This window comes from Haemaphysalis longicornis, unplaced genomic scaffold (assembly GCF_048455015.1).
Source record: "Haemaphysalis longicornis isolate Haplotype H1 unplaced genomic scaffold, Haemaphysalis longicornis Haplotype H1 scaffold_1, whole genome shotgun sequence".
In the NCBI taxonomy this organism is placed as follows: domain Eukaryota; kingdom Metazoa; phylum Arthropoda; class Arachnida; order Ixodida; family Ixodidae; genus Haemaphysalis; species Haemaphysalis longicornis.
Window position 1 is genome coordinate 150,682,176 of NW_027526203.1, and position 13,325 is coordinate 150,695,500.

At 49.8% G+C, this 13,325-nt stretch overlaps 1 protein-coding gene across 1 annotated transcript in view; it reads right to left on the reverse strand.

The window, feature by feature from the left end:
- Positions 1-4,925: 4,925 nt before the first annotated feature.
- Positions 4,926-13,325, reverse strand: part of LOC144166589 (chitin deacetylase 7-like) — a 41,252-nt gene continuing 32,852 nt past the window's right edge. The window contains exon 5 of the mRNA XM_077696098.1: positions 4,926-5,931. Coding sequence (XP_077552224.1) covers positions 5,400-5,931 — 532 coding nt within the window. The 3' untranslated portion in view covers positions 4,926-5,399. The remainder of the gene's footprint in view (positions 5,932-13,325) is intronic.

Consider the following 13,325-nt stretch of genomic DNA (forward strand, 5'->3'; position numbering starts at 1 on the left):
CAACAGGTGACTCGGCAGATTTCACTGCCTAGTACTGGCGTTGCGGGGGCGATTACTGACGGACCGACTGCCTGCCGCCGAGCTACGCGGCTACGCGGCAGCACCTCACAACTTCCAGGCTTTGCCCCGTGCGCCACCTGACGCCCGGTAATTACCATACAGTGATGAGTCTGAGGACGAACTATCTACCCTATCAGGACTGTTCTCGGCAACGGATTCAGTCGTCGCATGGGACTAGTCGGACATCGGCGTTGAGGAGACCATCTCTCTAGCGGTGACACCGTTGGTGATCATCCCTCCATGGTACACATGGTACAGCTTCGAGCACCGAAAGCAGCCGCACCACTCACATGGGCAACGTCTGTGCGCCTTTCAAGGACGCACCTATTAGCCAGGATGTCACGATTGTCCTTACGGCGCAGCCGCAGCTCACGGAACGTCGGCCTTCCTCGTCGACAAGCATGGCAACCAGCGCGAGCGGCAAAACCGTGCCATCACCGACAGCTCATCAGGACAACCCACTGTCAGCTGGCGAGTGCATCATCGCTAGCTTTGCCTCCGTTGTGCCGTACGTCGCATCGTCAACGGCCTCAACTAGGTGCTGACTTGCTGCCTACTCCCGCACTTCTCCAAAGACAGACTAAACGCGTCGAAGCGGAAGTTACTGCCGTCGTCGTACACCGATCACGCCGACGACAAGGATAAACTGTATGTCGAACTTAATGCGCTTTCTGAAGGCAGCGAGTTTTAAAGGTGGTAGGGTTAACATGAGTGGTTCCATTTTTTTTCTGATTACTTCTGAGTTGTCTTTTTTTCAATACCCAAGATTTGCGCAACTGGGACAGAGGAAGGCCATGACTAAGCTGTAGTTTCGCTAGCGTTTCTCTATTCACGCTTACTTCTCCTTCCAGGACAATCTGGCGTCGGGCATCGGTGTCGTGTTTCTGTGCGAGACCCTGCGCAGGAATACGCGTTGCATTTTGGGGTTCAGAGGGCAGTTGCTCACACTTGGTTTCTTTCTGCTTGCTCGTCGCCTGAGAGCCGTTGTTGTACAGTGTGTTACATCGATAAATGGAACACTTCAAAAATTTAAACACCTAAAAACTTAAAACGAGGTTGCATTTTGGGGTTTATTTTAAAAAAGGTCGCATTTTGCGGTCTATTTTGTTTGACATTGGGAACAACGGCAGTTGTTTGCTCTTTATTCAGAAAACAAAAAGCGATTTTCACATATAAGAAACGGTGGCCACTTTAGATGTGCAAGCTGATCTTGGAACGATGGCGCCACCTGGGAGAGGCAAAACGAAACGCGCGCGATGACGATTCACGCTAGGAAGGAGCCAAATAAGTTAGCAGACAATCAGAAAACCTATTTTGTCGATAGTTTATCATGCCCACAAATAGGTACATAACAGCTCATACGAATCATAGTAACGTATTCCCGCGTTTCACCGTTGTCGATACCAGTCGTTATAGTGGCTCCTGTCTCAGTTGTGGTTGGAAAGGCACCTTGGTGTGATGGGGTCAGTTTGGGGGCACATTAATATCACTTATCCTTTCTTTCGCCTACAACGAGTACATCATCCTCTTTTCGACATCCAGTTGCCGCTGCACCGTATTCCACATTTTTGAAGGCCCCCATATCTACCCGCCGCGGTGGCTCAGTGCCTAAGGCGCTGTGAAGCTGAGGCCATGGACGCGGGTTCGATTCCCGGCCGCGGTGGCCGCTTTTGTTACGGAGGCGAAAAGAGAAAACGCCCATGTTTTCGAGATTTCGGCGCACGTTAAAGATCCCCAGGTGGTCAAAATAAATTCGGAGCCCTCGACCACGGCGTGTCTCATCGTCTGTGTAGCGTAGGCGCGTTGAACCTCATAACCAATCATTCAATCAATCAAGAGCCACCGTAACTAGCTTCCTGAGTAGTAGTTGCTGGTTGGCAGCGATCAAGTATTTCTCTGTACGCTTGATGAACAAAGCCGATGGCGGAGGTGTGCACCCATGAAAATATACCAGAATCAGACCAGTAACTATCGCGTTAAAACAAATTGCCCGCGTATCTGTTTTAATACCATCATCGTCATTATCAGCATCAGCCTGGTTGGTTCTACTGCAGGACGAAGGCCTCTCCTAACATCTCCAGCCACGTTTATCGAGTGCACTGGTCCACCCTTTCCACCAAATTTCCGCAGCTGATCCCTCCTACGAGTCCGTGGCCGACCCTTTGGCACCTCGAATCCTTGGCACCTTGCTCCGCTTGTCAGATATGAAACCCACTTTTTTTTTTTTTGCTTAGCTGTGTGGGAGCCCCAACGCTGCTACAGCTGATAAATCGTCACCACAAAGTGGGACGCAGTTTTCAAAGTTAGTCACAGAGCTTGCAGCGTTTGCCGCTGAATGGTGCGTTGGATTTTCCAAGTGGGGTTTGGAAACTCCTCCTTCCTGATGGTCATTCACAGATATGGGCGAATGTTCCAAGCCAATTGCAGCGGGAATATTCAAACCAGGAAAGGAATTTTCCATGGCGCCGTAGGAATGTATAACTAGCAATTCAAGGTTGTCAGTAGCTACTGCAGGCTGCGAGGAAACGTGCAACCCAGTGATAGAGACCTACGTGACCTTATAAAATTGTCATGCAAGTGATAAGTCATCACCACCTGCTAGCTACTACAATCTGGAAGCAGCCACAATGGCGTTCGGGTGATGATAACCCTAACTTTGAAATCTCGCCCCCAATAAGGCGAACGTTCGCTTAACGGACGGGTCCCAAGCTCACCACGATGCTGCAGATCTTTGCGGATTCAACCGCGCTGAAAGAATGCGCCGAATTTGGCCAGGAATTTCCTAAAGCTTGTCAGCTCCCTTCCATGCAAATTTCGTCCAAAGACAGTCGTCTGCCGCCTCTTCCACGTAACCCGTTCTTCGCGCTGCACTAACACCCCTCAGGACTTTCCCCTGCCTATTTCGTTGATCTTGTGCTGATCTGAGCGCAGTTTTGTTTAATGCAATTGAATTCTTCCGGTTCTTCACTGGTCGTGCGCCATCTTCTGGTACAGCGGCAATCTATTTCTTGACCTTTTCTTTTACTTGTTGTGACTAACCGCACGAGCGGAAGCGTTGTTCTTTTTGTGCTTGCTTTTACATCGCACAGGCTGGAACACTTCGGCGCCATCTTTAACGCTTTCACGAGTTGTCTTTTCACTTGCTATCGGTAAAACCAACAAACGTATATTCTCAGCTAAACGAATGAGGGGACTACCGGTTAAGTACTAACATTTTGCCTCAAATGTGCGTGAGGTTTCTTTTGCTCTGAATAATAGGGACATGCATGCATAGGGACAAGAATAGGGACTGGCGCTAGCAGCTTTGCTATAGTTTGGAATGGTTCTGCCGGTATAACATTCTTGTCGACAAATCTTTTCAGCTTTGGCCGGGAGGCTGCATCGAGCGAGAGGCAGACAGGCCAAAATTCTCGCGTTTAAGTAGCGCAAGAAAGACTATCGTCTTTAAGATTGCACCCGCCCACGTCCTTCCAAACAAACAGAGGAAAGCGTGCACACTGGCTATTATACTGGATAATAATCACTGGATAATAATCACAATAATAATAATAATCACTGGATAATCACACTGGATAATATACTGGGCAACCAGGGCTTTCGAATGCCCTTCAAAAGAGAGGCAATTGGCGGATGATGGCATTCATTGTTTATATCGGCTCTTTGCTTGCTCACGCACACATCGTACTGGATACGCAGACGAGCAATGCGGGAAATTCAGCCTCGTGTGCTTAACATTGAGTTGTCACGGCAGAACACAGGAAATCGGCAGAGAAGGGGATGCGATGAAGCCGCACTTTCGAACGCACTCTTCTCTTTAAAGGAGCCATGAAGACAAAATGCAAGTTTGTTTTATTCGAAAGATTTCGTGTTTTATAGTGCCCCCAGCGCTTGTCCGAATGCAAACGATGCTTTATTCACCGAGAGATTAATCAATTTAGGTAAAAATTTTGATTTTCCCGCTCAATCGTGCGTTTTCGTGGTCCCAAATGACATCACAGGAACCGACCGCTCTGCAGCCTATGGTCCCTTGATTCACGCATCCGCCGTACAGGGTGGAGACACGTATGCGCTGGCGCCGCCATTTTGGCCCACTCGCTCGCTGCCGAAACAAGTCATTGTATCAAAACCGCGCTAAAATTATCGCCGCAACGGGGTTAACTGGCGAAGTTTGAATCATCTTATCTGTTTCGCGTTGCTGGGTCTCGTGGGAAACAAGAACGACGTGTTGTGCACGTTGACCCAACTGCAGCGGCACGGGACCGTTCAAAGGGTGTCTCCACCCTGTACGTTGGTGCAGGCACTGAGGTACTCGCGCGTTTGTCTACGTTACTGTACCTAGATGGCGCCACCATACCGTGTCGTGTCGTTTTCTGCCTTTTTTTTTTTTTTTAGGAGAAAATGGTTTCGTGAAAACCATTTATATGGCGTCTCGACCAGCGACAAAGAAGAACGTCACCACCCGGTACAGTGTTCCAGCTAGCATCCCTACAACAATTTCGAGTGCAGAAAAGAGCACGAAGTTCTCGAAAGGCGCTCTTTCAGCATAAGTTTGGTTCTTGAAACGCGCTGAGGCACCGAAGAGTATGAAAAAGCAAAAGTGATACTTAGTTACTTTTTGTGAATTCGGGGGTCGTGTAGTAGCAGCAGCAAGCGCGAATCACGCAGTTTTTTAGTGTGAAATATATCCTTGAACAAGGGTAAGTTCAGCATTACAAATGCCTAGCGTATTGGTTTCGTTTCGTTTTCATTCCCGGGATCTACCAATCGAAACCTGCATGTAACGAAAACCTGGATGTAACAAAAAACTATGAATTTTTGTCAACTTCGTTTCTAGGTTTAACTGTATATTAAAGCAGCTCGAACAACTCATAACAAAGCGCTTGTGTTCTAGCCTTTATTTTGGTAAGGTAAGGAGACTGCTTACCAATCCCTTCATAGCTTTGATGTGCTCGTGGGCTCTTCAGGACAAGTAGAGGTGATCAACTGCTGAAAAATTTTTTCGTCCGTCCCTCCGACTTGGGACAATTATAATGCGCAACGCTTCTTTAGAGGACGCCACTAGGGCAAGCCGACCAGTTTCTGGTTGCACTTCACATGTAGGCCGTAGATACCATTAAATAGCACTTCACGTTTACGATTTCTCCTTGAACGAGGCGCGTGTAGTTTCCAGTGACACAGCGGAAAGAAACCCTAGGCTATACGAAGCCATAAAGAGGAAAGAACAGGTGCTCGTAGAGTCGTTTTTCGTGCTCTTCCGAAGACATTCAAAACTGGCAGACGGTCAACCACATTCCGAGTTGACAACGCTGGCTTTTTGCAAACATCGGAGGTTGCTACTTCTAAGCGACTTTCGTACGAGAAGCGCTCAGATTTTTGCGGCTGTGCTGCCCAAGAAGTTGCCGGAGAAAATAGCAAAGAAAACAAACAAAAGCGAAAGGAAACAGCAAGAGGCTTCCTGCACTGTAGAAGCGGTGTTTGAGATGAACGTGATCAAAAGCGTTGTTTCGTTGCACTTGCCTATCAACAGGTTTTCGAAGCCACGGATACTCTTCCGGGCACTGTTTGCAGCCCCTGAGTAAACGGGCCTCCTCTATTTGCGCGTCTGGAAAGCGGCACGAATAAATCATGGGACAGCGGTGAAACTCTGTGGCTTTAGAACACCTGGACTGTGAGTATTCGCCCAGGGGTTTCGGGTTGCGCATAAAGTGCACCACCTCAGCGATGCTAACGAGATAAACGTCATCCTTGGCGAGCAGCCAGTCAATAAAGGTCATGAACCCTCGCTGTCGGTCGGCGTGGTGAAGCCAGGTTTCGTGAATGAACACCGGGAAGGGCGCCTTGTTGTAGTTGTAATGTAGTTCGAAGTTTGACCTGCAAAGATAAAGGAGAACAAAGTTTAGACTTCTCTTCGTTATGTTCTTGAAACGGAATAAACCAGGAATGTCGCCCTAATGAGCTAGACATGTAGTTGGTGGTCGCCCGTTTCCCACGCTACAAAATCACACATTTACTAAGGCCCACGAATACGCCGGATATCTAAACGACCTTTTCAGCCTATGCATGTGAGACGAACATATCCCAGAAAATCGTAGCTTGCTTAGAAAAACGAGCACTTGCAGAGGGTGAGCTCCACACATTTCGAGCCGTTTTTTTCCCCTGTTAATTTTCAATTTAAGATTACTGTGGTGACATAAAATTTACTGGCAAAATCTTTCTGTTCGATTTTCTGTTAGGCTACGCTCAATGCCTTCGACTAACGTTTATATTCCAAGTCTTCCGGTAAGGTATACCTTGGCGCTTTTCCAGCCTTGAACGGAGTGATAAAGTTAGAAATGGTGTTTTGTCACTCACTCACTCACTCACTCACTCACTCACTCACTCACTCACTCACTCACTCACTCACTCACTCACTCACTCACTCACTCACTCACTCACTCACTCACTCACTCACTTAGGAGCGAGAACAATCAACAGCCATTCTGCATAAATTTATTTTCTGTCTGCTCAGAAGAGATTGTATAGCTAGTTCGACCACGGACCTGGGTTTTACTGCCGTCGCCAAGGCCTTTAATGTTTCATTGAAGTTAAGAACAATTTATCAGCTCGTTAAATTCGCCCATGCATATGAACCGATGGGCCCAAAGTATCCATGCTTGTAGTATACTCATAAATGCGTTTAGAATTTAGCAGTGCGTGATAGCGCCCTTTCGAGCTTTTTTTACTATCTCCTAAGAGTGGCTCTTATCGGGTAGCATATTATGTGCTCCTTCTTTCAAGGGGCGGTGAAATTAACGACCGAATCAGCGAACACCGCGTGAGATTCAAGAATGACGCCGGCAGCAAGTTGGTGATATTACGTGCCTCAGTTTATTCAGGATTTCAAACCTGTGCTCATTAAGGGTCGAGGTTCATCGCAGCACGAGCGAAGCTACTGGAGGATTTATTGGTAAACTTACAACTAGAAATTTGCAGCAAAGAACCACGAATGTTTTTGAGCGACGAAGGAATCGCGTTACGAAGTTCGGGGAGAGCGATGTGATAGTTCGGGGTACTCTTTGGCCTTCTTCGGTACTGAGCCTGAGCGGGAAATGCTGCTTCCTATTTGCGCCTCCACGTATTTGCCGAGAAAAGATATTTAAGGGAGTGCTTCCAATAAAAAACAGTGGCTGTCCTTGAGTTTTCTGTTTCCCTGTCTCTGTGACGGGTTCTTCCGCTGGTTCAGTTATTAAACTAATGATAGACCAACAGGCCCAGCTTTCCACGTTAGTTAACCGTCGTAATAACCATTAGTAGACGTCATGTCAAGGCAGCATCTTCGAGAGTACACCAGTCCGACGCAAACCATTCGTTTTAGAACTCAGGAGGACCGCTGTGAAGAATGGGGTGTGCCGGTCAGCCAATTTTACGGCACTGATCTTTTTTAACTTGAGGTGAGCATTCTGGATCACTGTAGAGAAAAATATTTAGTCATGGGAAGCACGTAGGAGTAGCCGAGGGTCTATCGTTTATCTTCATTATTCACTGAGCGCCGGGCCTGATAAGGTGTCGGCACCCCACGCCAGACAGTTTCGGGCCCTTTTCTCTCCCTCTTGCCCCCTCCCGTAAAACCTCATCGCATCGCATCGCACTGAGCGCCGCAGACAAAAAGAACCGGAATGAAACTAATCAACAGAAGCGAAAAATACAGTCGTTTCTCTCAGCGGCGTCGCGTTCTAGGACTATTCCACTTTGACAAGTACGAACCCGCCGAACTTGAAACCCCGTCCCAGGGTATCCTCCTTGTTCCATAATCCCCGAAAACTCAGTTCTGTTTTCGCCCGGCGGACGCCTCCTGTGCGCCCAGACAAAATAACGAGGTGTAACGATCTCGCTGCTGTTCCCATTTTCCCTTCACCGCAAAGAAAGCAACGAGGACTCGATGTTTCTCACCCGCATTGCGTTCTGTTCCTCATCCGCATTGAGGCCCTGTTCCATTTTGGCCTCAATTTCACGCTAACGCTTAAGTGGCGCAAAGAGCCACATAACGACGCCTCCGACAATTGGATAATTCTAATGGGCTGCCTGCGTGGGTATGCCCCGGCCTCGCGTCTCCGCTGGCTTTGAATCCGCGGCATGACATCCATAACAGTTGATGCGCTTCATAATTCCGCGAACCATACATTGGGTTTTTTTATTTGTGTTTTGCTTTTACCGCCCGGCTGCGCCGGTCTGTGTTATCTCTGCGCCAAGGGAAGCGCGTGTTCCATTCTTTCTTTCTGTGCCGCATGTGTTATCTGTTGTGATAGGGAGAGCATTTCGATCTAACGTGAACAGCCCAGAATAATCTTCTTGGATCTACTATGTTCTCGATGCGAATCGACGTTTCGAGAACCACGCGCGCCAAAAGACAAAAAGCCTGCAGTGCGGACGCCGGGGCATTCGATTCGACGACACTCGCTTGTGCAAGTCACTTTGTTGACCGCTGCTTCGCCGCCTCTGTATTCTTTTGAGTTGTTAGGGGAGCACAAGTTCGCTCCAATAAACGTGTTTCTCATTCAAGACAACTGCATCGTCCTTGTCTCCGTGACATCTGGTGGAGGTGCGGGGAACGCACCCTTCATGCCCACTACAACCTCGGGAAGCCGCCAAGCCAGTCCAACAAGAGCCAGCCTCCGCCTGCAAGAGCCAGCCTCCGCCTGCAAGAGCCAGCCTCCGCCTGCAAGCCATCCGCATTCAAGTCGACGACATGCTCAGCGACGACATTATACAGCCATCGAAAAGCCCTTGGGCTGCGCCCGTCGTACTCGTAAAGAAAAAAAACGGCACATTAAGGTTTTGCGTTGACTACCGGCGACTGAACAAAATCACGAAAAAGGACGTGTACCCCCTCCCCCGGATCGACGACGCCCTCGACCACCTCTGCCACGCGAAGTACTTCTCATCGATGGACCTGAAGACCGGCTACTGGCAAATCGAAGTGGACGAGAGAGACCGAGAGAAGACTGCATTTATAACCCCAGACGGCCTATACGAGTTCAAGGTGATGCCGTTTGGGCTGTGCACAGCACCAGCGACGTTTCAAAGAGTCATGGACACTGTGCTAGCTGGCCTTAAGTGGCACACCTGCCTCGTATACCTCGACGACGTAGTGGTATTCGCCCGGACTTTCGACGAACACCTTGAAAGGTTGGAGTCTGTACTCGAGGCCATTCGTACGTCGGGGTTGACGCTGAAGCCTGAAAAGTGCCGTTTCGCATACGGGGAACTCAAGTTCTCGGGCCACATCGTCAACGCCGCGGGAGTCCTACCTGACCCGGCAAAAACTTCAGCCATTGCGAACATCCCAAGGCCGAAAGATAAGAAGGGCGTGCGAAGATTTCTCGGGCTGTGCGCATACTACCGGCGCTTCGTCGCAAACTTCGCACGCATTGCAGAGCCACTCACGCGCTTGACGAAAGATAGCACCCCTTTCAGCTGGGAAAACGACCAAGAAAAAACATTCTGCGAGCTGCAAAAACGCCTGCAAAGCCCGCCCGTGCTCGCTCATTTCGACGAAAATGCCGAAACGGAAATGCACACAGACGCCAGTGATATAGGCTTGGGTGCCGTCCTTGTCCAAAAGCAAAGCGGCTGCGAAAGGGTAATCGCCTATGCCAGCCGTGGTCTGTCGAAGGAGGAGAAAAACTATTCTGCCTCTGAGAAAGAGTGCCTGGCTATTATATGGGCGATTTCAAAATTTCGCCCATACGTGTATGGAAGGCCATTCAAGGTTGTAACAGACCACCATGCGATGTGTTGGCTCGGCAATTTGAAGGACCCCTCTGGCCGTCTTGGGCGGTGGAGCTTGCGCCTGCAGGAGTTCGACGTTACAGTAGTTTGTAAATCCGGCAGGAAACACTCCGACGCCGACTGCCTGTCCCGCGCCCCCGTTGACCCACCACCACAAGACTCTGATGAAGACAGCGCGTTCTTCGGGATCGTGATGGAGAGCGACCTAGCCGCCCAGCAGCGTGCCGACCCCGACTTACGCGTCATAATCGAGTACCTCGAGGGATGCAACGTTGCCGTTCCTAGGACCTTCAGACGCAGCTTACCAGCATTCAGCCTGAGAAACTCCGTCCTTGTGAAAAAGAATTTCAGCCCCGGAACAAGAGCGAATTACCTTCTCATCATCCCCGCGGACCTTCGTGACGAAATTTTGGAAGCGTGCCACGACGACCCGTCTTCCGGACATCTGGGCACAGCCCGCACTATTGGAAAAATCAAGGCGAGGTACTACTGGCCCGGCCTTACCTCTGACGTCACCCACTACGTCCGGAGCTGCCGTGACTGCCAGCGACGAAAAACGCCGCCGACAAGACCCGCCGGACTTCTGCAACCGATCGCCGTCCCATCGAGACCATTTCAACAGATTGGAATGGACCTTTTAGGCCCGTTCCCAACGTCACGATCACAGAACAAGTGGATTGTCGTAGCGACAGACTACATGACGCGCTACGCAGAGACCGCCGCTCTTCCAAGGGGGACTGCACAAGAAGTGGTGAAGTTCTTTACAAGCCAAGTTGTGCTGCGACATGGAGCACCGGAAGTCCTAATCACAGACCGCGGAACGGCATTTACTGCGGAGCTGATGAAAGGAGTATTACGCTACAGCAACACGGATCACCGAAGAACGACGGCGTACCACCCCCAAACGAACGGGCTAACAGAACGTCTGAACAAGACAATCGCAGATATGCTGTCAATGTACGTTGACGTTGAACATAAGACTTGGGACGAAGTGCTCCCGTATGTCACGTTTTCGCACAACACGGCTATCCAGGAGACGACGCAGCTGACGCCGTTCGAGCTTGTCTACGGTAGAAGGCCGACTACGATGCTCGACGCCATGCTTCCGCACGTAGAAGACTACGACCTCAACGCCGACGTCCACGGATATCTTCAACGTGCGGAGGAGGCCAGCCAGCTCGCTCGAGTTCGTATAAAGGACCAGCAGCTGGTGGATGCGGGCCGCTACAACCTCCGACGCCGAGACGCCGAGACGCCGAGTACCAACCAGGGGATCGTGTGTGGGTTTGGACTCCCATCCGACGACGCGGACTCAGTGAGAAGCTCCTGCGACGGTATTTCGGACCCTACCAGATTCTACGACGTGTTGGCCAACTACCTACGAAGTGATCCCCGATGGTGACTCCGGCACATCACGACAACGCACGCGGCCTGAAGTCGTCCACGTGGTTCGCTTAAAACCTTTCTACGGACGATGACGAACTTCTATTTTCATTTGTTCGGACTGTCGCTTATGTTAGCATCGGGTCGATGCACTCTTAAAGGGGGGGGGGGGGGGGTAATGCCGCGAACCATACTTTGGGTTTTTTTATTTGTGTTTTGCTTTTACCGCCCGGCTGCGCCGGTCTGTGTTATCTCTGCGCCAAGGGAAGCGCGTGTTCCATTCTTTCTTTCTGTGCCGCATGTGTTGTCTGTTGTGATAGGGAGAGCATTTCGATCTAACGTGAACAGCCCAGAATAATCTTCTTGGATCTACTATGTTCTCGATGCGAATCGACGTTTCGAGAACCACGCGCTCCAAAAGACAAAAAGCCTGCAGTGCGGACGCCGGGGCATTCGATTCGACGACACTCGCTTGTGCAAGTCACTTTGTTGACCGCTGCTTCGCCGCCTCTGTATTCTTTTGAGTTGTTAGGGGAGCACAAGTTCGCTCCAATAAACGTGTTTCTCATTCAAGACAACTGCATCGTCCTTGTCTGCGTGACAATATGCCTCAGCAGAAAGGATGTTATTTTTGCTAAGGAGCCAGGCGAGAAGTTTGGGCGATTTTTTTATAAACACGAAGAAGTTCAATGCCTTTCGTTAAATGCCGTGGTGCCCTAAGTTAGTATGCAGCTCAGTAGAAAGCCGCACCTTGCAGGTCAGTTGCCCCTCCAGCGCAAACACAAAGATTCTAACAGCAGTGCGCACTGGACGCAGGCTTGAGGACAACGCCTCAAATGTCGGTTGCGACGCACATATTTTTGAACGCGAAGCCCTCACTACCCGTCCACTCATACTTGACCTCCACTGGCGAGCCCTACGCTTACTGCAGGAGCGGAGGCGTTGCTGGCCAAACTTGCAGCCGGAGCCCAGAAAGTTTGCCACCCCCCTCACATATACGAAACAATTAACAATAATAATAAGAATAATAAAAACATCAACAATAATAATAGTTTTTATCGTTACTATATTATTACTACTGTATCAGAAAATACAGGGTGGGGATTAGAAATGACGTATCTTTTATTTAGATACACAGGTACAAAAAACCTTTCACAGGTACTAAAGGCGTGGGCTTCGAAATGTCAATACAAGCATGCGTAATATACAACGTGCGACGCCAAATGAAGTCGCACGATGATAAATGGTGGGTAGGTTATGTATAAAATGATGGGTGATATATAAGAAACGTACAGAGCAAAATAGGAAGCCGTGTGTTATTCATGCAAACTAAACCATAATAGCTACACGAGCTAGGTTTAGAGCACCCCATACGCCGATTGTGGTGCAAACAGGAGCCGTTATTACGTAGGGTTCCAACTAGCGCAAGCTTTCTCGCAGAAGCAAGCCGGCTTCACTGAGCAATATTTAGCGTGCCTTCATTCTGCCATGCCGTCATGAGTGTTCTTGCACGGGCGTGCTGCACAAGCACGATCACTTAACAGGGTAAATGGCGTATCGGCTCTTTGGTGGACAAGGGCGCCAATAGGCCTCCTGCGCTGCCCAGGGGGCGCTGCGCAAGCGGCTTCCGGGCTGTACTTCCGGGTAGTACAAAGCTGCGCGGGTCCCATAGGATCCCATGTTGACTGACGCAAAATGAGCTCGACGCTCCCTATTATTTTGCGACGTGGTCACTAGCTCATCCCCGACGCGTCCGATCTATTTCAGCGATCAACTTGGCATTACGGGAAAAAGCTTTGCAGCGCTAAACACGTTTACAGCGCCGACGAAAGTGCCGGGGCCGTGACGGCGTCTGCTACTCGCAGGTTCACCGATGGATGGTCGTACGAAGTGAAATTTTAAGTGAAATTTCTAGTTTAAACTACTACTCTAGGTGACAAAGACTTCTCAAAAACGGCTGATCAAAAAAGAAGAGTGTCGCGATCGGCGATGATCGCGCTTTAAAAAGCCAGCGAGTCCGGCGGACCGCAGGCTCGCCTGCTGCGGTGCGCCGCTCTTTTGCGTACCTGCACACTATGCGTGCACTTTCATTAAACAGTGCTCGTTTGCATTGC